This window comes from Stegodyphus dumicola, chromosome 5 (genome assembly GCF_044657685.1).
Source record: "Stegodyphus dumicola isolate Sdum_Otavi_A_Nest chromosome 5, ASM4465768v1".
Taxonomy (NCBI): Eukaryota; Metazoa; Arthropoda; class Arachnida; order Araneae; family Eresidae; genus Stegodyphus; species Stegodyphus dumicola.
This window is the reverse complement of record NC_140772.1, coordinates 59479299-59502014: the sequence shown is the minus strand read 5'-3', so window position 1 is coordinate 59502014 and position 22716 is coordinate 59479299. Positions and strand designations below refer to the sequence as shown.

The window sequence follows — 22716 nt, the reverse complement described above, 5'->3', positions numbered from 1 at the left end:
TCTGTAAGTAATGGGAAAAATTGTCAAAAGTCCTATAAAAGTGTAACATCAGAAATCAAAAAGAAATATAATGACAGGTTTTGGCATTAAGAATCCAAATAATAATACCTGAACTTTAATAAGCAAATAATAATACCTTTGCTTTTTAATTTTGAAAATTATAACAAAGCATATTTAAATAATATTGATAAATAAATATTGTCATTGAGTTTTACAATACTGCAGTTTCATCTGAAATAGTTAAATGGAAGATGCACTGATTCTGTAAAAAAATTATGCATTCATTATATAAAAAGTATTTTTCACTTAAGTCTCGCAATAATACGTAGTCAACGAAATGTTCCATAAAATTGCCGGCTTTTTGTTTTCAGAACTTTGGAACATCTTACAAATAATAATAATTATGTTTTATAATTTTCTGTAGTTGAAAAGTTAAAAATTACCTACTAAAATATCGAAATGTACAATAAAAATTTCACTGTGATTAGTAAAATTATAATTTAAAGAACATTAAAAATATTTTTAGATAATTTGAGAGGAAAGATAAATTTAAAATATTCTATAATTTAAACGAAAATTTTAATTTTACAGTGTATTCAATCTATAACGTACATGTTCAAATTTAGAAAGCTGACAGAGGTTTATTTGTAAATCAGATATACTATTTATTTTACTTCATTTTTTCCACATGCAAGAAATAGCCTGAACAATTTCAACGTAGACGCCTGGAGAAATTTGTTTTTCATTTATTAGTAGACAATTCTCTTTTAAATTTACAGAAAAAATATTTAGCATATAAATGTGCATATCATTTCGGAAGCGTCTGTATACTTACTAATCACTTCTTTGCCTGATATGCTGGATTCCTTTATAAATTTCTAGAGAAAATATTTCTTTGCTTAACAGAAATCAGAAAACAAGTTTTCTTTTAATATATATAATATACAGCTGAAAAAAGATATTTCTGATAAATTTCTATAAATGCTAACACATAATGAAATGAAAACTTGAATGCTAAATATAATTAAAGTCTCAAATATATTAATAAAGTTGGTAAAAAATATCATAAAAATTCTCATCCTTAAAGGAAACTTCAAAATCAGTGTTGCAATTTAAGTGGCTGTTTAACAAACTAAAAACATAATATTAAATTTATACAAGATGTTATTAATATTTTCATTAAATTTTTAAGAGCAGATAAGGTAGACACATTTAATTAAAACTATAGTTAATATTGTAAAGCTATAATGTTTTTAATTTTATTAAATGTGATTAAAATATGAGATTTGAAAGAAATATATAAGAATTATATATTTATTTTTAGCTATTTGATATGAGAGTTTTTATAATTTAAGTTTTTTTTATCAGTAAATTGATTACAAATTATCCTTGGAATGCCGCTGAAATTCATTAGCATTCCAAGCTTATTAGATGAGGAACTCAAAAGTTCTCACTTCAGTGCAGATGTATGTACTTTTTATTACACAAAGCTCACAAAAATGGAATAAAATCATAATCTCTTTGTTGCTAGTAGTTTTTTTCATAAAGAGATTTAAAGTTTTTACCTGTTGCTTCAACGTCATTTATACAAGAAAGGATAGATATTATATCTACCCAAAAACGTATTGAAGAAGAGGACAAGTTTTACATAATATATGTTTGTATAAAAATACCAGTCTTAAATACTCTTCTTCATAAAGTCTCCATATGGTGACAGATTAATGATAGAACGTTTGATCAAAAAAGTTTTTTCTTGCAATGAAGATTATATTTCATAAGACCAAGACTCCGAATTTTAGTCGAATAGTTTTCAATAAACACGACAGTTTTCTGTTGTAGAATGTGGCAATAATTCTTGGAGTTGTGGATCAGGTAGAGCGTCCCTGTTTGGATCGGCCGATCCTCCGCCGTTTTCCATGATGTAGTATAACTTATTTCCCAAACCGTGATGCGAATTTGTTCTCAAGCCAACAGTTCCTTCGGTGAGTGTCACAATGGAGACTTCATCTTTCTGTGGATAATAAGAAATGCTACTACTGCGGCGCATGTTTCTGTGCTTGACTGGTTGATATCGGTGACGAAGACGAAACACAGTAAATGCCGTCAGCACTCCAGCTAGAAGTAAAAAACAGCCTCCTGCCAGACCAGCTGAAACTGCTATAGTAGTAGTGTGATCCCAACCACTTTGTTCTCCAGTTACAGTTACAACTCGAAGTCGCGAAGATAGGACACGTCTTTGTGGAGATACTGTCTGAACACTATTGTTCCTGAAATCATCGGAACTGTTACTTACGTCACTGAGCTCGGAAAATTCCGAAAATGTTTTCATCGTTGTAGATGTCAGTGAAACACTGACTTCGCTAGTATGAGTATTTTCTGGAGTTAAGTAATGAGGTTGCGTTGGTGAGACAGTAGTATCTTCTGCAGAAGTAGTGGAAAGCATTTCAAGAAGAGAGCTCGTTGGTGAATAACTTTCAGGTGTAACACTAGTTAGATAAGCAGGAATTTGGCTGTTTTCTTCGTTATTTACAATTTCATATTTGTATGGATCGGCAGACATCGAATTTGGCTCAAGTGCGTTTGTTATATGCGATGCTACGTCTGACGGTGTTATTGTTTCTTCATAACTCATTTCTTTTTTCATACTTTTATATGACGACAGCGTTGTCGTAACAGATGAGCTAAAGAGAACTGTAGATTCATTTACAATCTCAGTACTTTTTACCGAAACAATGACTGAAGTAGTTTCTGTACTCACTGTTGCTTCTAACTCAATCGTTGACGTTTCAAAGTCAGTGTCTGTCAGCATCATCAAAGGCTTCAACTGGATATTCTGCGGTGTAGCGCAACGTATGTTATAACTGCTATAAAACTGAACATTGGATTGTCTTATCCAGTTGGAGAGCCATTTTATATCTTTATCACATTGCCACAAATTTCCGCTCATCTTGATAACTTTCAGGGCAGGGAAAAACGAGGGAAAGTCAGATCGTAATTTTATTATGCGATTATGCATAATATTTAATTCTTGTACGTTTCTCAAACCATGCAACATGCGCGTTGAATTAACAATGGTTTGAACAAGTAGTGAACTATCGTATACCTCTAAGTTTAGGAGACTGTGTAGAGCGTCAAACATCGCTTCATCTAATTGAACGTTTGTTGGAACTCTGGACATCTGCAATGTAGTTAACTTCGAAAGACTGTCAAAACACCGCGCATCAATTATTTTGAGATTATTTTGAGACAAATCCAATGTTTGTAGTTGAGTCAAATTTGCGAACACGCCGGAAGTTAAATTTTCAATTTGATTTGCTTGTAGATCCAAGTTTTTTAAACTGATCAGATCACAAAATACACACGGCGATAGATTCCGAATTTCATTGCGCTGAAGAAATAGTTGCTCAAGTTGAGTCAAGCCTTTGAAACTATAACTTGGTAAATCTGTCAGTTTGTTTTCCTCCATATACAAAGCCAAAAGACTTGGTGGAAGATTAGGAGGGACTTTTGTGAGACAATTACCGTTCAGCCATAACCTCATGAGGTATTCTTGCCTTCCGAGAGCATCATTTTCGATTTCGCTAACACAGTTGTCATCAAGAACCAGCAAACCTAAATAAGGATAACTATCAAAATCACCCGCGCTGATGTGAGTGAGGTTGTTTTTTGCTAAACGCAGATCGCGAACGAATTTCGTTAAGCTCTGAGGAATTCTGTCCAGTCCAACATGGGAGATATCGATGTACTGAAGTCTGGAACCAAAAAAATCTAGCCTTGAGAGAGTTGTGAGGGGATTGTTACTGATGATGAGATGAGCGAGATTCGTTAGGTACTGAAACGTACCTACTTCGATGGCAGAAATATTGTTGGCATCTAAGTTTAAGTACTGAACTTTGTGAAGTCCCACAAAAGTACGTGTTGTTAACTGGGACAATTTATTGTCTCTTATGTTGAGTTGTTCAAGGTTTAATAATTCCACGAAAGCTTCTTCTATGAATTCCACGAAATTAGATGACAGATCTAGGAGACGCAAACGTCGTAGATCTTTGAATACTGAGTAACAGAGTACAGCTAAAGAATTCTGACTTAGATCAAGCTTTTCAAGTTTCGTATTCGATACAAAAGTTGAATTTTCTACGGTCTCGATGCGAGACTGTTGAAGTTTCAGCTCCTGGAGTTCAGTTAGGCTGCTAAAATCTTGTGAAGAGATTTCCGTGGTCAGAAAATTTCGTAATTCGAGTCTTTTAGTAGTTGGTGGAATGTCCAGCGGAAATCGCCATAACCCATCTCCTACACAACTCACATAGTCACCAGTGGCATCGCAATAACAAGAACTCGGACACGGAACAGAAGTGCTGGAAACGTCTTTGACATTCAAGAGAATAAAACTAAATATCCAGGACAGTAGCATTGCGAAGGTTTTCATAGTTTCTGTGGTTTTGCTATCTACTAGCATATTAAATTTCAATAAATAAAATAAGATTGGTTACACCGTTTTCTGATGTTAACTTGCAGAGTTTACTCCTTAGATATACACTGAAGAGAAAGAGTCAGTATAAGTGCTCTCTAAAGATCAAAAATACGCTTTCATAAATTAAATGTAACTTTCCCTTAAAGCAGATTTCCTTAAGTCACCATTACTCATAGCACTATCACAGCGTAAATTTACACACAGAACTTAATGTCAGTACAAGAAGAAATTTAATGTTACCTTTCAAAGGTAAGTTAATCCTTAGAGGTGTAAAAGTTTTGCTGTTATTCAATCAGCAAGTATCGTATAGATCAAAGAGACATGCATAGCTATTTGATCAAACTTTTTACTTCACTGAATGCGCTCGAAACATCTATTGACTTTCAAACCCAATTTGCTGCCAGGAAATTAAAGGAGTGTGAATGAGCTTTGAACGAATACTTCCGGTGGCGCGCAAACTGCAGCCGGAAGTGTTAATATCTTTTTTCCTATTTGAAGCTAAACAAACTTTGAAAAAGCTAACATCCTGTGGCGCTGGGGGCGGGTAGTAATACTTTCTCCCTTTCTCCTTGACTTTGGAATCCACGTTTCCTGCGGCTGCTTCAGAGACCCGGATGAGCCGCCATTAAACCTCATTAATTACTTACTATCCGCAGCATTACTCCACATAGTTTTACCTTAGCCCTAATGTCAGTTTTCGCAGTGTTATTCATCACAGCTTGGCTTTCATAAACATCAGGAGACTCACTTTGTAGAACGTGATTTGCTTCAAGAATATTATGCTAATATCCCAGTCTGTCGGATTGCTGAGTTAAGACCTTAATATATGATTCGAGATTCGTTTAATGCGCATCAGACATTTCGTTAACTGTTCTCTTTCGTTTCACTGCTAGCTTAATTTCTGAAAAATTCGGTAGAACTCTGCAGGCCTTACTCTTCAGGAAGAGTAATAATTTCAATTTCAGCATACATTTACAGTTCTCATTAAATGTGTTATAACTTTATGATAACGTTTTGTTTAAATATATGAAGTGTTTTATTTTTAATTAATATTAATTAAGAGTTTCTCCGAAATAATGAAGAGATTTTTTGGTAGTCGAGAACTTTATGCTTCGCTACACAAATACGCTCCCAGATATTTCACATTAATGCAGAAATTTGATAAAACACCTGTCTCAGATAGGTGATACACCTTTCTTTCTTTCCGGATGCGGGCAGCAAATAGTTATCTCATAATTTTATCAATACTGTGAGTTGACGACATCTGCTTCGAACATTTTTCACGATGGATAATTTCATGAAAATTCGGTGATCAGTGAAACGTGTAACTAATTAGATCTGAAATTATTCTAAACTGAAAATATCCAATATAGTGCAGGGAAATGAATTGTCTCCTTTAAATTTGCTTCGCTATTAATTGATGTAGTTTCAGGTAAATAAGTGCTTTTAAAGCATCATTCTTATTGCTGCTTGATTTTTAATTTGAGTAGGCTGTTCTCTTGATAGAAAGTATTTTCTTCAAAAATGGTGGTAATTTCAATCCACAACATCACCTGAAAAAGATAATATGAAATGAATTAAATCATTCAGTACAACTGTTTATTTTTTTAAATATATGGAAATAAATATAATAATAAGTAATTTTTAAATATATGGAAATAAAGAAATATAATCTTCAATAAGGAGAAATGCTATCTATAAATAATACAAATAGCATCCTTATTTAATATTAGAAATGAAATAAATTACCATATCTGATTTTAATTATATTATCTACCTGAAATTTTTCTCTCTGTTTCTAAAATTTTTATCGTGGTTTATTTCAGTACATAACGTGAAATAAATTACTAGAACAGAATTTCATGTTATCACATTTATGCAAACGATTAAGTAAAACTTAAAAAAAAATAGACACATTTTTAACGAATAAACAGAAAATATATACATTTGCTGTTTGCTTAAAAAGAATGATTAAAAAATTATGAATAAAAAGCTATAAATATTATTTATAGATTTACTATTGAAGAAATCACATGTAATCCCTAAAAATAGCCAAAGCATTATACATATAGTTTAACATTTAAGCAATCAAGGTGTACATTTGGATTTAATCCAGAAAAAGTTAAATGACATTTTATACTTTATAGTTAGTTTTTATTTTTGTCACTATTTAATTGAATTCTACATTTTTAGCTTCAGTGGGACATAATGAGCCTTCATATTTACTTTAACACACAATGCAATATAATAATAGTTATTCAATATTTAATATTCACAAAAATCTCTAACTTTTAAAATCAGAATTATATTAATACTGCTCATTTAATCTTTTAAACCTTGAAGTACTTAATACTAATCAGACTAATTTTCTTCAAAATAAATTTCGGAACTAGGATATATTTAATCAAATAAAAAAATCATAAATTTCTTTATTTTCTTTAAGCTTCTGTAGAATTTGGTAAAAATAATTCTCATCGAAAACTCTGTCAATTTAAGCACAAATAGAGAAGAAAAAAACTATAGAGAGGGTTAAAACAGCCTTATATATATATATATATATATATATATATATATATATATATATATATAACTATCTTTAAATGAAACATTTATTTAAAGTTTTCTTTTCAAATAGCTTAAACATGTTTACAATCAAATGAAAGAAACCTTTGATTGGTGCTTTGTATGATTTAAGTTAGCTTAGGGGAAACAAAGACGTAATTGTTTATAAATAAATGGACTGTGAAGAAAACGAAAATTAACTGCGAATAAAATAAGGCGTCTTCATAAACCAAGACAGAACTAAAGGTAGAAATAAAAAACATCTAAATAAACAACGGAATAAGTAATTATAAGCAAAGGGAGCTTTAAATGCGTTTAATTAGAGCCCATGTTCGTGTTGTAGAAGCAAAGAACTAATTTTTTAGGTGTTTTAGGGACTCAAAGATTTTGTAAAGCGCATTCCAACTGATCTGAATTATAAATTCTGTTCTTAGGAGCATTACATGTATTTATTTACGGTTTTTTTCAGAAATCCTTAAGCTTTCCATCTTGCAATTTTACAGACTTTTAAAAAAAAAATTAGGATCATGAGTGGTTTACCGTACATAAACTGGTTGATGGAAACTACTTCGTAGATTATAAGGTGTAAGGTGCGAGTATCATTGCACATATATCAGAAAAATAGAGAACGTGAGTTAATATACAATTTAATTAACATTTTAGTGCAAATGGGGAAGTCTCATGCCGTATAAATAAAATAAATAGCAATAACATATAAATATAAAAGAAATGTATACGATTATTTACATAGATTTATTACGTATATTTTCACTAAAAATTTACCTATTCTTCGAACAAGGAAAATGAAAGCTACATTTTTATACATAGAATTAAGAGACTGGAAAATTTTCGCTGATTTAAGCTTGCTATTTTACGATTGTGCTTATTAACTGCCAGTTTGTGATCTTCGGTGGTAAGACTGAGAGCCAACTCGCGTTAATTATCTCTGTGCAACTTCGACTGAATATTTAACGCTTTAATTTTATATTTCTACTTTGAGTTGCAGCAAAAAGTATTGGCTAATTTTGTAAGCACCGAGAATATTGTTTGTAAATTCCTTCTTGAGTTGAATAAAAGGGTCTTTTTACCCTTCTTACGACTTGGAATTTATACAGTTTGAACTCAGCGAATAGTCGTTCAAGTAAAGATCTAGCGAGCAAAATGAAGTTAATTTATCCAGAACCTTACATAAGTAACACCATGTCTTTTTCAGACAAAGTCTTTTGACTGGTGAAGACACATACTGGTTACATGACATCATAATGTGATCTATTAAAATCATATTGAAACATCTAAATAATACTTTGTGAGAATTTTTGATTTAAAAAATTTGATGTGTACACCACATGACTTCCTTGTACGAAATATTAAATTATACGCATTTTTCTTGCATTTCATTTAAACTTATTGGATTGAATTAAATCTATTTCGCCGACAGCGCATAAACCACAATAGAATAAATGCATTCTTTAAAATTCACTCCATTTGTTTACCATAGCGACACTCTGGTGCTAGGTTCACTTAACAGTATTATATTTCGTTCATAACTCACAATGTACAAAATTTATATCATTTAAAGAATGATCTAATCGTTGCCATATGTTCTATTCAAATACTATAATAAAGCTAGAACGATGTATAAAAGAAATTAAGCAAAGAACAACAATAACAAAAAAGAAACAGTTTTTTCACAGACGATTGAGTATTTCTCATTCAATTAATTCAGTTCTCACTTCGCGACAAGGCAAAAATACATAAAAATTCAAAATATCTACATTTAAAATTACGAAATAAATCTGAAACACTTATTTCTTCGAATAAATTTCAGAATGGATTAAGCATGATTTAACTCGCAATAATAAATGAAGGCGTTATCTTTCTTTCTTGTTGCGAAGCTAAGTTTCTCTAGATTGGCAACAAATTCACTATCCTTCTGTTTCAAATGTAAACAAGCAATGGCTGCCATCTAAAAAAATTATTAAGCTTAGCGGCACTTAAACAACTTTAAAATTGTTGATAATTCTAAATATATTTCATACAGATTTACTAAAGGCATAAAAATCTTAACCGGAAGATAAGAACAACATAATTCAATCATTTTTAAAGCAAAAAATGTACAATTTCCAAACATATAAGAGTAAAGAAACGGAGATCACTGAGCCGGGTAACAGAGTGTATATATATATAAATATATTTATATACGTTTGGTGCGGCCGATTGCAACCAAAATACGAGGTGTACATCTACATGTTATAGCAGACCTATATACAAAATTTCAACGTTCTGAGTCTACTCGTTTTTGAGTTATGCGAGATACGTACGTACGTACGTACATACATTCGTACAGACGCCACGAAAAATTCTCTTCAGAATTCATTTTAAAGCAATTTTATAATTTTTTTGGAGGAAAAGAGTATTTTGTTCTGTCTTTACGTAAAAATATCACGCAAAAACATCGTTAAATTGCATTCGATAGCGGTCAAAATGGATATTTTCGTTGAAATATGGTGCCTGAATCTTTTAGCGATTACAATACTTCCTTTTTACTTCGTACAAGGAAGTAAAAAAGAGCGAAGAGCAGATTTAATGTACAGTGGAAACTTCAGGATATTGTAGTCGTCGTAATCTGAGGGATCTATAATCTATGTGAGTACTCTAGGACCAAGACGAATAGTACACTTGGTTAAGTGATATTAAAATAACTGAAACTTGAATGTACTACCCCATCTCGAAGAAATGTTACTCCTTTAATTTTCTCGAAACAATTTTAGAAAAGCAAAATATTAAACTGATCAATTATGAACACGGTTTTATTTAATACTTGTAATTATTTATATATTTTAATCAGTTCTTTTACGAATTTAAACTTTTTTCTAAAGCTAAAAATAAGTATTTCAAAGTTACTTTGAATTAAATGTAAAATAATTGGGTTTTAACATATTTGAGATTTCATGCTTAAAATGATATATCAGAGAGAAAAAAAGTGTAAAAGTAAATTAACTAATACATATTTATATTAATATAGGAAGGGTGGCCACAGCGCGACTTTCGCAGGCTAGAGGTGCGGCTCTCATGCAAATAAAATAAATGTGAGGAATTTTGTAAATTAAAATTAATCACATTATTTAAAAGGAAGTAATTAATTTATTTCATTTTTTACAAAGTTATTAGCAAATTTAGACTGATCAATGTACAAGTGTAATTATTTTATTTCATTTCTTGTTAGTTAGGAAACTCAATAATGTTATTCAGAAACATAAAAATAAATAAAATTATTGTACTTATTCCATCAAATATTCTAGTCTATTTAGTTACATTTACTTATGGATGCTTTACAAATGGATGGATGGATGCTTGTGTATGCTTTAGAAGAAAAGTAGAAACTAAATTGAGTTGATCTATAAATTGAGGTGATGTGAGCGGAATAGAAAACATATGTAATGCATCAGAAACTTTTAGCATCATACAGAATTTGATGCGCATTAAAAATAATTTAGGTGTTAATTCTACGTCTGAATTGATGAGAAATTTATGGTAACTACACTCATGTTCATAAATTAAGGATAATTCGGAGTCACGCGGAAATCGAACTCTAAAATAAATATATCACCTGTAAAATCACTACACACATCTTCAAGAATCATATGGAAATTTCAGGAAGTAAGCAGATGACACCGATGGTACGTCACAATGACGAGAGTGTAAGAGAGTGATATGTAAGGAATACAGGCAAAGAAGTAAAATTGTTCGCAGGCGCTTTATAAGCATTTCAGTGCAATAACCGAATAGTTATGACACAAAGGACGCATTTGGATGATTTTTTACGTGGTAGAATCACCCAACTGGAAGTATCAGAAGAACTTGGAATTGCCCAGAGTGTCACCTCCGGGCTTTGGCAACGATTCCAAGATGATGGTAATGTGAGTAGACGTTACAGCGCAGGTCGCCCCAGAGTTACAACGCCAAATGAGGACCGATATTTGGCAGTTACTGCTAAAAGAAACAGGCAGAGCACATCCTCAGACCTGTCTCGTCAGCTCTCTTCAGCCACTGATACGACAATTTCAAGGCAGACCGTGTACAGACGCTTAGAGCAGATTGGTCTATATGCTCGTAGACCTGTCAGATACGTTCCACGTACTGCAACTCACTGTCGCCTGCGGTTAGCCTGGAGTAGAGAGCATGCATTGTGGACACCGCAACAGTGGGCTTGTGGGATGTTTTCCGAAGAGTCCAGGTTTAGCTTGCAGTCTGATTCTCGGCAGACTTTCATATGGAGAGCTCCATATACACGTTACCACCAAGAAAACATCATTGAACGACACCGTTACGGTGGTGCAGGAGTCCTTATTTGGGGTGGAATTATTCTGGATTCCAGAAGTGACCTGCGTGTCCGAATTGGAACCATGACAAGCCAAATCTATCGGGACGTCATTCTGGAACAACATGTACGTTTGTTTCGGGGCGCCATGGGCGCACAATTTGTGTTTATGGATGACAACGCCCGTCCTCACCGTGCAAACATCGTAAGCGAATACCTTCAATCGGAGGATATCACCCGTATGGACTGGCCAGCATTCTCACCGGACTTGAATCCAGTAGAGCACGTTTGGGACATGCCTGGCCGACGAGTTGCAGCCCGTCAACCTCCTCCTACATGTCTACCGGAGCGTTGGAGAGCATTGGTTTTTGAGTGATGTAATATCCCCCAAGATCAGATCGATAATTTGATACTCAGCATGCCTAGGCGTTGTACGGACTGTATTGCATCGTCTGGGAGACACAATGTATTACCAATCATACCAACCATGAAATATTGTTTTTTTTTGTAATTAGGTGTTTTTTGTAATTTGCTCCAGGGAGGAAAAATCGCTAATTTTTTTAATAATATCAAACATATAGCATCTTTTTTTGCTCTTTACCTTTTGTTTAATAAATAAGGTTTACAAATAAGTCAAATTTGTTTTGCTTCTAACTCTTCCTTTGCCTGATTTTGCATTATCCTTAATTTATGGACATGAGTGTAGAAGCTTTGGGAATATCGAATAAATCTGCTGTAAGTCACACTTTAGAACAAACAGGGGGTTAAATATAGAAATTTCGAGAATCCGTAAAATTTGAGGATAACTGATATATGGTTTACTTGCTGTGGAATGAAATGGTGGGGAATTTCAAGATAATTTTGAGGTAGCAGAAAAACGATTTGAGTCGCTGCTGCGCAGATTTAAGAATTCGAACTTTCATGATAGATTAATATATACAAGAAGATATCGCAGAAGAATAGGAGTACTTAAAAACTAAAAATGAACACTTTTATCGCATCGAGCTGTAATTAACAGAAAACAAAGATAGGTGTATACTTCGCATTGTGTTCAGCATATCTCACACGCTGAAAGCAAACTGCCGTTGAATGATTGTTTAAAATCACACGTTTCATTCCATTTTAAACATATTTTGCTACTTTTAAAATGATGTAATTATGGAATTAAGGCTTTTGGCAAATCTAGTTGCGACTTCCGAAATTTACTGAATTCCAATATGCGACTCTTACTGATATGAAGTTTCGCTACCCCTGGTATCGTATCTGATATGCAATGGGCAAAGATGTTCAAGTGTTTAGAGTAGAATCATGTGTTACGTATACATTTAAAAAGAATATTTGGAATTGCCCAATTTTTTAGCTGTCACTATTGCTTTAACGTAGATGGTACTTTGATTACATAATAAACAGTGGACATCACATAAAAATTAATTGAAGGTTACGACACTAAAAATTAAGAAATAAATTAATTATAATTTAGATGTTCGCCCAAAACATTTTACAAAACTTTAAATAATAATTGAAATTGTTAACTAATGAACTATATTTCTGAACCATACTCATTTTCATTATACAAAAGTAGTCCAGCGTTTTATAAACCTTTCAGACTTTTTAACACTTAAATTTCCTTTATTCGAACGGGTTGGTTATTTCAGTGAAGTAAGCCCTGCTTTACGTGATACGCGACTTATGTAAATTCGTACTTGTGAAAGTGAGCAAACAATGTAACATTCAAACTAAATCTACCAATTAGAAATAAGGGCTCTATAAGCAATATTTCTGTTACCGGACAAGGGCAATTATTGAATTCTTTCAACCATCCAACTTCAACGGTGACTTCTCCACTACAAGGCCAAATAACAGGAAGTAATGCTTTTATCTGATACTGTACACACTAAGAATGCTTCATCATGCTTAGATACGGACTAAATCAACTAATAGTTCAATGAACGTTAACTTTTGCGCTCAAATCTAAAACTGATATACTAAAAAATTGTAGAAAATCACTTATTTAATATTTTTTACAGTTTTTATTTTAAAAGGTTGCGAATAGTCGGTTTAATAGCTTGTGAAAATTTTAGGACGTTATGAAAGATGTATTTTATGATGTCAGAATTAAAAGTAATGATCAGATGAGTATAATGAACGCAAAATTCGATTAAGTTTAAATATATCGCCTCAAAACTGTAATTTAAGTTAAAGATTCGGAGTAAACTTCATTTAGATATTGTTTTCCGATTTATCCGATGGTGCAAAGAGACTGAAGTATTGCGATGCTTAATTCGACGTTTATAGATATGAACGAATTATGCATAATAAACCTTTTCAACATTAAATAAAATTCTATCTTTTATTAACAGTGATAAAATATTTTAAAATATTGGACAAATACAAAAGAACGAAACACAGCAAAGTCTGTACTATGATTTAGTGACTATTTGTTAACGAGATCCCACGGAATGCTCATAATTGCGTGATTTAGGTGAATTTTTGTGCTTTTCAAAGATATTTTATTAATTTAGGAAATAGGTGGAGCACAGAATTTAAGAATCTGTAACAAAATTTGGTTATTGGAAAAAAAAATCTCTTCTTCGAAATTTTTATTATTTAACATCATACATAAACTTTTAACATCATACATCATCATCAGAAACTTTTAACATCAAAATATTCTAGTAAATAGGTGGCGCACAATTTAAAGATCTGTAACAAAAATTTGATACTGAGCCTCTTAGAAATTACTTTTCCTTCATTGGGATAGGATATGTTTTCTAATTAAAAGAATTTAACTCATCGAATTTCGAAGAAAGTTCCAAATGTTTCTGAAATATATTGAGCATTGTGTCACAGTTTTGTACCATTACGAGAATATTTTGAGGCATGTTTTAACACTTCACATTTGACTTTGTGTGTGTGTGTGATTATGGCAAAGCCTCGAGGGCTATCTGCCTAAGAGGAGGGATACCTTCGTAGAGGACTTTCTAAGGGAAACTGGCTCGTATACACGTTACACATGGGGAAAACCACGAAAACGCCCATGCAGCCAGCCCGTTCGCGGGATTCGAACCTCGGACCGAACTACCAGTCATTTGACTTTGTAAAGCTCCCGAATGAAGATTTCTTATGTTCAATTTTTTTCATTTGTTAAGACAAACTGTTTGCAACAGTAAAAACTAATTTTCAACTTCTTGAGTTTTATGAGTTTAGAATAAGACTTCGGATTGCATAGGCAGTGTAAAAATATAAGCAAAAATATACAGCAGTGCTTTGCGTAACGAATGCCCTCGTATAGTGAATGTCCCTCATAATGAACATGAGCACAAGCGGAAAAATGTCCTGCGTAAAGAATTCGATTCCTCATTACGAACCATGGCTCACCAGTAGAGTCGCTGAACGCTGGTAGTTGCGACCTGGGTTCGATTTGCCCCATGTGCGTTTTCGTGGTTTTCCCCATGTGTAAGAGCCAGCTCGCCTTAGAAAACCTCCCCGAAGGCATCTCTATACTTAGGCATATAGCCTTCGCATGCTTTGCCGTAATTAAATAAACCAAACCATTAAAAATATGCGCAGATTTCGATACATATTAAATACGAAGCTAAATTTATTTTACTCTCTCTTTTTGGCGTGTAAACACAAAAAACGACTTGTGTATATATAACGACAATGAGCGAAGAAGAGGGAAAATACATATATTTTTAATATTATAGTGCTACTGAAGAACTGAAAGCTCTTCTTGAACAAGAACAAGAGAAAGTCCACGTGGAAATTTCTTTTAGTGAGCATAAAGAAAACGTAAACACTCCGTCCCATCTGACACTTCTGAAGAAAGACGTGTCCTAAAAGTGTAAATTAGACTGATAGTACATCTCTTAAAGAGAACATTTATTTTATCAAAAGCAGAATAAATCCAGGTCAATTCAAGAAATTTTAATTGCAACATAAAAGATCGTATTACACAACACGGTGTAATTCGTGAACATCTGCTTAGAGAACCAGAACTTATTTTACAGAGAACTACTGATAATTGCAAATCAGCCAAACTTTCCAAATTATACTCATATGCTATGTCAGAATCATCTGCATTGGCACAGGTTGTTGCTGTTAGTCATAAGAGGAGTAAAAAGAGACAGAATAACAATTTTTCTAAGCAGTATAGCTAGATCCATATTTACAAGCAGCAAAATCAATACAATTCTTGATTACAGTACTATTATTTAAGCATAAGTATTTCTCTGCGCGTAATGATAGCGTCAAAATATGAATATATATAGATGCGGTAATATCTCGATAAGACTGTTCATTATCATTTGAAACAGTTCAGGTGCACAACTGAGATCAAAAGGCATGACAAGAACACGATATCTCCCAAAAAGAGTAATAAATGTACACAAGTGAGTACTTTCATCATCTGATAGAAAACATTTTTACGTCAGTTAAGGAAAAAGTTCAGACCTCTTAAGTTTTGACAAATGCTGATCATGAGAAGAAATCTGATAAATCGGAGAAGAAACCTAATAAACATTAATTGATGCAGATTTCAGATACTTGTAAATAGAAAAAAAAAACTGTACTTCATGCTTGTGAACCTTCTTTCCGTCTTGTTTCATTCTCATAATTTTTTTAACTTAGCTTTCTAGAACTATTAGTATTCTCAAGCAGCATCTATAACAGGTACAGATCCTTACTGCAGGATGACTTTATGTTTGCCAGGGAGATTGCATATTCCATCAAACACGTCGTTATATTTTTCAGTTGTATGACGCAATGCTGAAAAAATAGAATGCACACTATTTACAGAACATTTAGGTGACACAATCCGTTGAATTAAGTCAATAATCACTTTGTAAGATGGTTATTGTCATTTATATAACACCTCATAATACACTCACCAACAACTGGCAAAGCATCACCAGTATATGTATAAACACTTATCGATGTCGGGCAAAATAATGAATTAATAATATCATTTGATTTTTGAAGTATAGAAAAAGGTAAAACATTTACCTGTGCACCAATATCCAATTTGGAAGTAACTGCCTGGTCATTAACACTAATTTATTGTAACCAATTACTTTAACCAGTTGTAAAAGAAAGAAGCACCAATACAAGCAATGTTTGGATGTGTTAAATCAGTTGAGGAAACCTGATGGTTTGTCTCTCTACGTATTGTTTTCTGGCTTACGCGAAAATACTGGAAAAATTATTCTGCTTTCCGCAATTATTATATGCCTTTCCATAAGCTGGGCAGTCTCTTTGTATGTTTTGAACAAGAACTTGATCACTATTGTAAGAAATTCATTATGACCCTACAGACTACCAAACAAAATGGATTAAAATTTAACAAACAGAAAGTTTGAACATCACTACTAGCATTAAAATATTTAGATCACATTGTCTGATTTGATGGTCTCTCACCAGAAGTAGCTAAAGCGCAAGCAAATACAAGTTTCCGTATACCCATTAACAAGGAAGAACTGATGAGATTTCTGATTATGGCAACACATGTAATGAGATTTGTGCAAGTTTCTCAATAAATTTTGAGAAATTATAGAAAAAAGACACCATTTGGCTATGGGATGGCCATTGCTATTGAATATTTCTGCTAGTCAAATGTCTATTTCAGTCAACCGCTCTGTTGCAGTTATTTGAGAAAAACAAACCAATATCCCTTTCTAGTAATGCTTGTTTATTTGAACTAGGTGGAATGCTCCTGCAGGATAATAAACCTGTATTTTATTCTTTGACAACATGCGGATTACAGATACTTGCAAATAGAAAAAACTGTATTCATGCTTGTGAGCCTTTCCATTATTCTGTTTTTGGTCGAAGCTTAGAAATTCAAGCAGACTGTAAGCCCTCGTTGAGTGTGGCTCACAAATCATTTGACGATACCTTACCAACACTCCAGATATTGTTAATGCGATTGCAAATACATAATTTTAAATTAATGCATATTCCGGGGAAACAGCTAGCTGTTGCTAATCCTTTGTTCAGAGCTCCTCTGTTCTCAGTTCCTGTCATTATCACTGACATACACCATGTTCAACTAATGATCTCTGCGGTTTTTCAAGCTTCACAGTCCAAACTTGGTGAGATTAGACAGGTGACAGGTGATGGAGGACGGGAACGCCTGGTGTCTAACATAGGTAAGCAGGCGTGTGTCCCGCGTCCTCCCCTGTTTAGAAGCAACGACTCACTGGAGCCCCAGAAAGCTTCACCGGGAGTTTATTTTGATTTAAACATAGAGGTTACAGCGTCATACAGGAGTGGTTTCAGCTTTACATAGGTGATAGAATAACATAATGTTGTGATTGTACACAAATGCATATAAACATAAATAAACACAGGAGCTGAGAGAGAAGGAAAAGAAAAGAGGAGAAAAGATGACAGTAATGAAAGTGAGGAAGAGTAGAGGAGAGAGGAGACGTGAAGAAAGAGCATGTGAACATACACTAGCAAAAAGAATAGCAGTTACGCATACATTAATACTTAGCATTAACACGATAACCCACATAAACAGTACATACTAATTTGGGAGACATGCTCTTGATATCTAAATATGTGAACAATATACGTTACAGAGGCAAATAATAGTGCAGAAGTGATTTGTATACATGCGATTTACTAACAGACGTTATAAAAATGCTAATATATAGAATATGTTAAAAAAATAAAAATTTCTTTGCACAAGACTGGAGCAGATACACGATATTTACAGATACGATGATACAGATAACAGATATTTACAGATAACTACAAGTACACAATTCCTACAAAAGCAAATACGCGATATAATCTCTTAACACACAAGTATACATTCCCAAATACATGATATTTACATATATGCTGGCACTAATACTTTCAAGTGCATGATACTGACAAAAAAAAAAAAAAAAAAAAAAAAAAAAAAAAAACAGATTTGCAATACAAAAGCAGGTACGCAATTACACATATACAAGTACGCTACAATAAAAGTAGATACACAAATGTTGACATATTCATATGCTTACAAAAACGCTGACACTGCTGTGTTTACAGTTACATCGAATATATTATTGTATAAAAATCGGGAACAGGAGGACAGTTGTTGATGCATGTTGATATATAAATTGATATATAAGCTCCTATTATGTAAATAATGTTGTACTATTATAGAAATGCTGGTGATGTTGATTATTCTTGCAATACACCGATGCAAGTGCTTGCAATACAATACTTACAGATGCACAATACTGAAGTAAATACATGATTTTTACAGATACGCTGATACTAATACTTACAAGTACACAGCAAATACACAATACAATCGAAAATACACAAATACATATGCGCGAATAACCAGATACAAGATATTTACAAATGCGCTGTCACTAGCACAAACAGGTGCATGATACTTACAAAAACAGAGTCGCATTAAAAATTCAAATACGCTTTTACACATATACAAATACGCAGATGCACATACACTTTAAAAGCAAAGCCACAATTGCCGATAGGTGCACGTGTTTACGAAAACGCTGACACTGAGAACAGGAGGACAATAGCTATGCATGGGTTGGTTGATATATATAATTTCTAATATTAAAATATGCTACTATAGAAATGCTGGTGATATTGAGACATTAATAGTGTTATTTTTTCAGTACACTGCTTATATATGCTGGGACAAATGCACAAATACACAATATTTACAGATACGCTGACACTAACACTTACAAGTACAGGATACTAACATAGTTACACCACACAAACGCGGGTATGTAAATACATTTGAGCAAATACGCAAATACATATACGCATTAAAAAGCAAATACAGAAACGTTGAAAATGCGCATGATTACAAGTACGCTGACACTGTTTTGTTTGCAGCGTCATCTCACATATGCTATTCATAAGAAACAAGAAACAAATAGATGATGAATTACAGTTCAAAACTATGGAATAGTTGTAGTACAGGCGAGATTAGACAAGCAAAACTGGTGAAACAGAACTAAAAATTGCGGAAAACGTAGCACACACCATACTTTGAGAAACACTATTTCTCGAATGGCTAGCCTCAGAAGAAACAAAATCTTGATACACTTGGGAAAACCTATTGGAACTCTCAGTAGGAATTACACATTGAGAATGACATTACTTGTTGTAGACCACGACTAGTGATCCCAAAATCTTGTCTAAATGGAATGTCTACATTTAGACCATAGATGTTAGAGGTATAGTTACTTGTAAAATTCTTGCTCTACAACCTCTCTATTGACCAAGGCTGGCATCAGATACTGAAACTGGATATCAAATTGTATCAACACTATGCATCAACACTTGCATCAACACTATGCTGCGTTTAATACTTGCATCAACACTGTATTTTGCACACGCACCTATGAAAATGAGTGTAATTTTTAAAGTGTGTAATTTGTTTATTTTAAACAAAAAAGGAAAATATTATCTAGAATGTTAGAATTCTCTAGAACCCTAGAACCCCCTAGGATGCCCCAACGGCTGCGAGCACCTTTGGTTAAGAAACCTTGATCTAAAGTGAACATTCTTTTTCTTCTCAATTTAATTCTGCATAGCAGTTTCAAATCTAATTATTATTCACTTACCTCGATGATCGACCTGACCATCCCTTACAAAATAGTATTTCGCACAAAAAAGCCGCTCTTAAAAATGTGCTGCAGCAGGCCGGCCACCCCCTCCGCCCCCCTCTAGCTACGCCACTGAATGACAGACAGTATCATAGGAACAGAATCCATATTAAATTCTTTAAAAGCTCGAGTGTCATTACAAGAACAGAATATCAACAAAAGATTTGTTTTCAACCTGCTCAGAAAAGAAGTTTTGCAACTGAGAATTTATTTTCGGCAGAATCCCTTCATTTCGTTGGAATAAGAGATATGACTTAAATTCTTTTTTTTTTTTTTTTTTTTGTTTTGTTTTGTGTAAGATAGTTTTTTTTGTGTAAGAAGAGTGTAGAGGTTTATTACAAAAATGTGTACAATTTCAATTATTTAAAAAAAAAAAAAAAAAAAAAAAAAAGCACTGAGGCTCCAATAGGCTGCTATAATGTATCACCTAACTGAATAGGCAACATGACCAAATCTGCAACTGAGGAAGCGTTTTGGGCATAAAAATTTAGCAAAACGGAATTCGTCACCGTGGCTCAACTTACATTTCTATTCACCTCCAAAGTTATTACGCTTGACAAAGATATTTAAAAATACGAGTTGCTTGTGAAAAGTTACAAGGCTTCAATTACGCTTTCTTGAATAAAAAGTTAAACAGGCCTTGTAATAAGCATGAAGAAATTAACAACGAGGACGTGTTATGAACTAGTGATTTCCTGCATTACAGTTTTGAAAATTTTACGGAAGCGGCTAAAATTCAATCCATACAAATTTCAGTATTTGCAGCACCTGAAGGGACTTGGCAAAATAAGTCGTTTCGTCTGAAGGCGTGGCCGTTTGGTCTATTGGGTGATATAAATCACAGTGATTGTCTACATCAGTATACGGAATGTTGGAATAGAGCTTCATATCTGCATGCACGTACTAATCCTCCAAATTTAATTGCGATATTTTGTATTTTTTAATACATGATTGAAAGCAATTGATGTTTTTTCTTATTTTTGTATTACATTGCTCTTAACGAAACTCCACCCTACTAGTGAAGACAATGGAGTTTCTTGTATTTCAGCATATTTCCCAAATCAGAGCTATATTAAGAATTAACGAACGAGTTATGGCAAGTATAGTACTCTTAAATTTGGTTTGAAGCGTTATCACATATGTATCATCTGAACTATAATGCTACACAAATAATATTTGTACTTTGGAATACTTAATCCATTTAGACAACGATACATTGTAGTTTCCCATAACAAAGTATTGGACATGCACAGCTATGTAAATAACACAAGCCATTCTAATACGGAAAGAATGCAGACTAATATACAGAATCCTTTAGAAGCTTAGTTCTAACACAAATACCAACCATAAATTGATTTTATTACACTTTTTCCCTTTACAGAGTTCAATTTCTTACAGAAAACTTGTGTTAAAGAGAAAACTCCTTTCAGATTCCATTGGAATAACATGATCTGACTCTAAGGAACGGAATTATAGGAATTTTACTTTACATCCTCATTTCTTTTTTCGTCTTTTTTTAAATAGAAAAGGCGAAGGAAGTGGCGTACGTTGATTGTCAGAACCGAAAGTAAAGTGGAGAAATAAATGGGAGGAAAAAAAAAAAAAAAAAAAAAAGGAAACTTTATAAAGAGCTAGACAGGAAAAAATTTTCACCTTCAGTTTAGACTGCAAATAAAAAAAAAAAGACCACGCTTTGAAATTTACAAAAGTAATAGAGATAGATAAGGAAAAGCGTTATCACTCCAAGTCTGGGCTTAATGTCTTCTCTTGCACGTGATGCTAATTTTATTTCTCAAATAGTGTGAAGTTAAAAAATTAACTCTAATTTGAAAGGGGAACTAATCTGAGATCTTTGTCTATCACTGCCACGCATAGAGACAGATGCAGACTAGCCTGTGTCTAGAAATATCACATTTGTTATCTGAACTTCGCTTTAAAACGACAGAATTCACGAACAGAGATAAAAGTTTGAACTTTACCTATTTTGTATTTTCAGTGTGAGGTAGTGAATGTCAGAGAACTGTCTCCTTACAATTATTGCTTTTTTTAAAAACAGAATATTTTTAGAATAGGTTTTTCTCATTTCGTTATTTGATAAAATCTCTCTCTTTCTTCATTCTTTTTCTTTTTATTTTAAAAATCTGATCATGACATCTATTTTTATTATGAGAAATTAATAAAACTATCATTTGAAGTATTACGGAGTTTGACTACCTGGTAGACGCATACCTGAAATTACATAAATTATAAATATAAATTTTTTATAAATTTAATTTCCTTATAAATTTTTTGAAATTAAAAATGTTAGAGATTTCTATAGAAATAAATTGAATAATTAATAAACAAGAATTTATTTGGAAAAATATGATATTACAATAATATCATTTATGATAATTGGGAGGTGAATATAAATGTGAACAAATTACTACATACCGAAAAATATAGCTAATACTTTTCCAGATTTCAGTTATTTATTAAATGTATTAATCATCTTTTTTAATTGTCACAAGATATTCTGCCCACCAGCGGCCGAGCGGTTAAGTCGCTGAACACTGGTAGTTCGGTCTGAGGTTCGAATCCCGTGAACGGGCTGGCTGCATGAGTGTTTTCGTGGTTTTCCCCATGTGTAACGTGTATACGAGCCAGTTTCCCTTAGAAAGTCCTCCGCGAAGGCATCCCTTCCCTTAGGCAGATAGCCCTAGTGTGCTTTGCCATAA

At 33.0% G+C, this 22716-nt stretch overlaps 1 protein-coding gene across 3 annotated transcripts in view; it reads right to left on the bottom strand.

Moving 5' to 3' along the window:
• Positions 1–1459: 1459 nt before the first annotated feature.
• Positions 1460–22716, bottom strand: part of LOC118186602 (uncharacterized) — a 570669-nt gene continuing 549412 nt past the window's right edge. For all 3 annotated transcript variants that reach the window (XM_085816679.1, XM_085816680.1, XM_085816681.1), the window contains one exon: positions 1460–6024. In XM_085816679.1, the coding sequence (XP_085672805.1) occupies positions 1811–4456 (2646 nt within the window). In that variant the 5' untranslated portion in view covers positions 4457–6024 and the 3' untranslated portion in view covers positions 1460–1810. The remainder of the gene's footprint in view (positions 6025–22716) is intronic.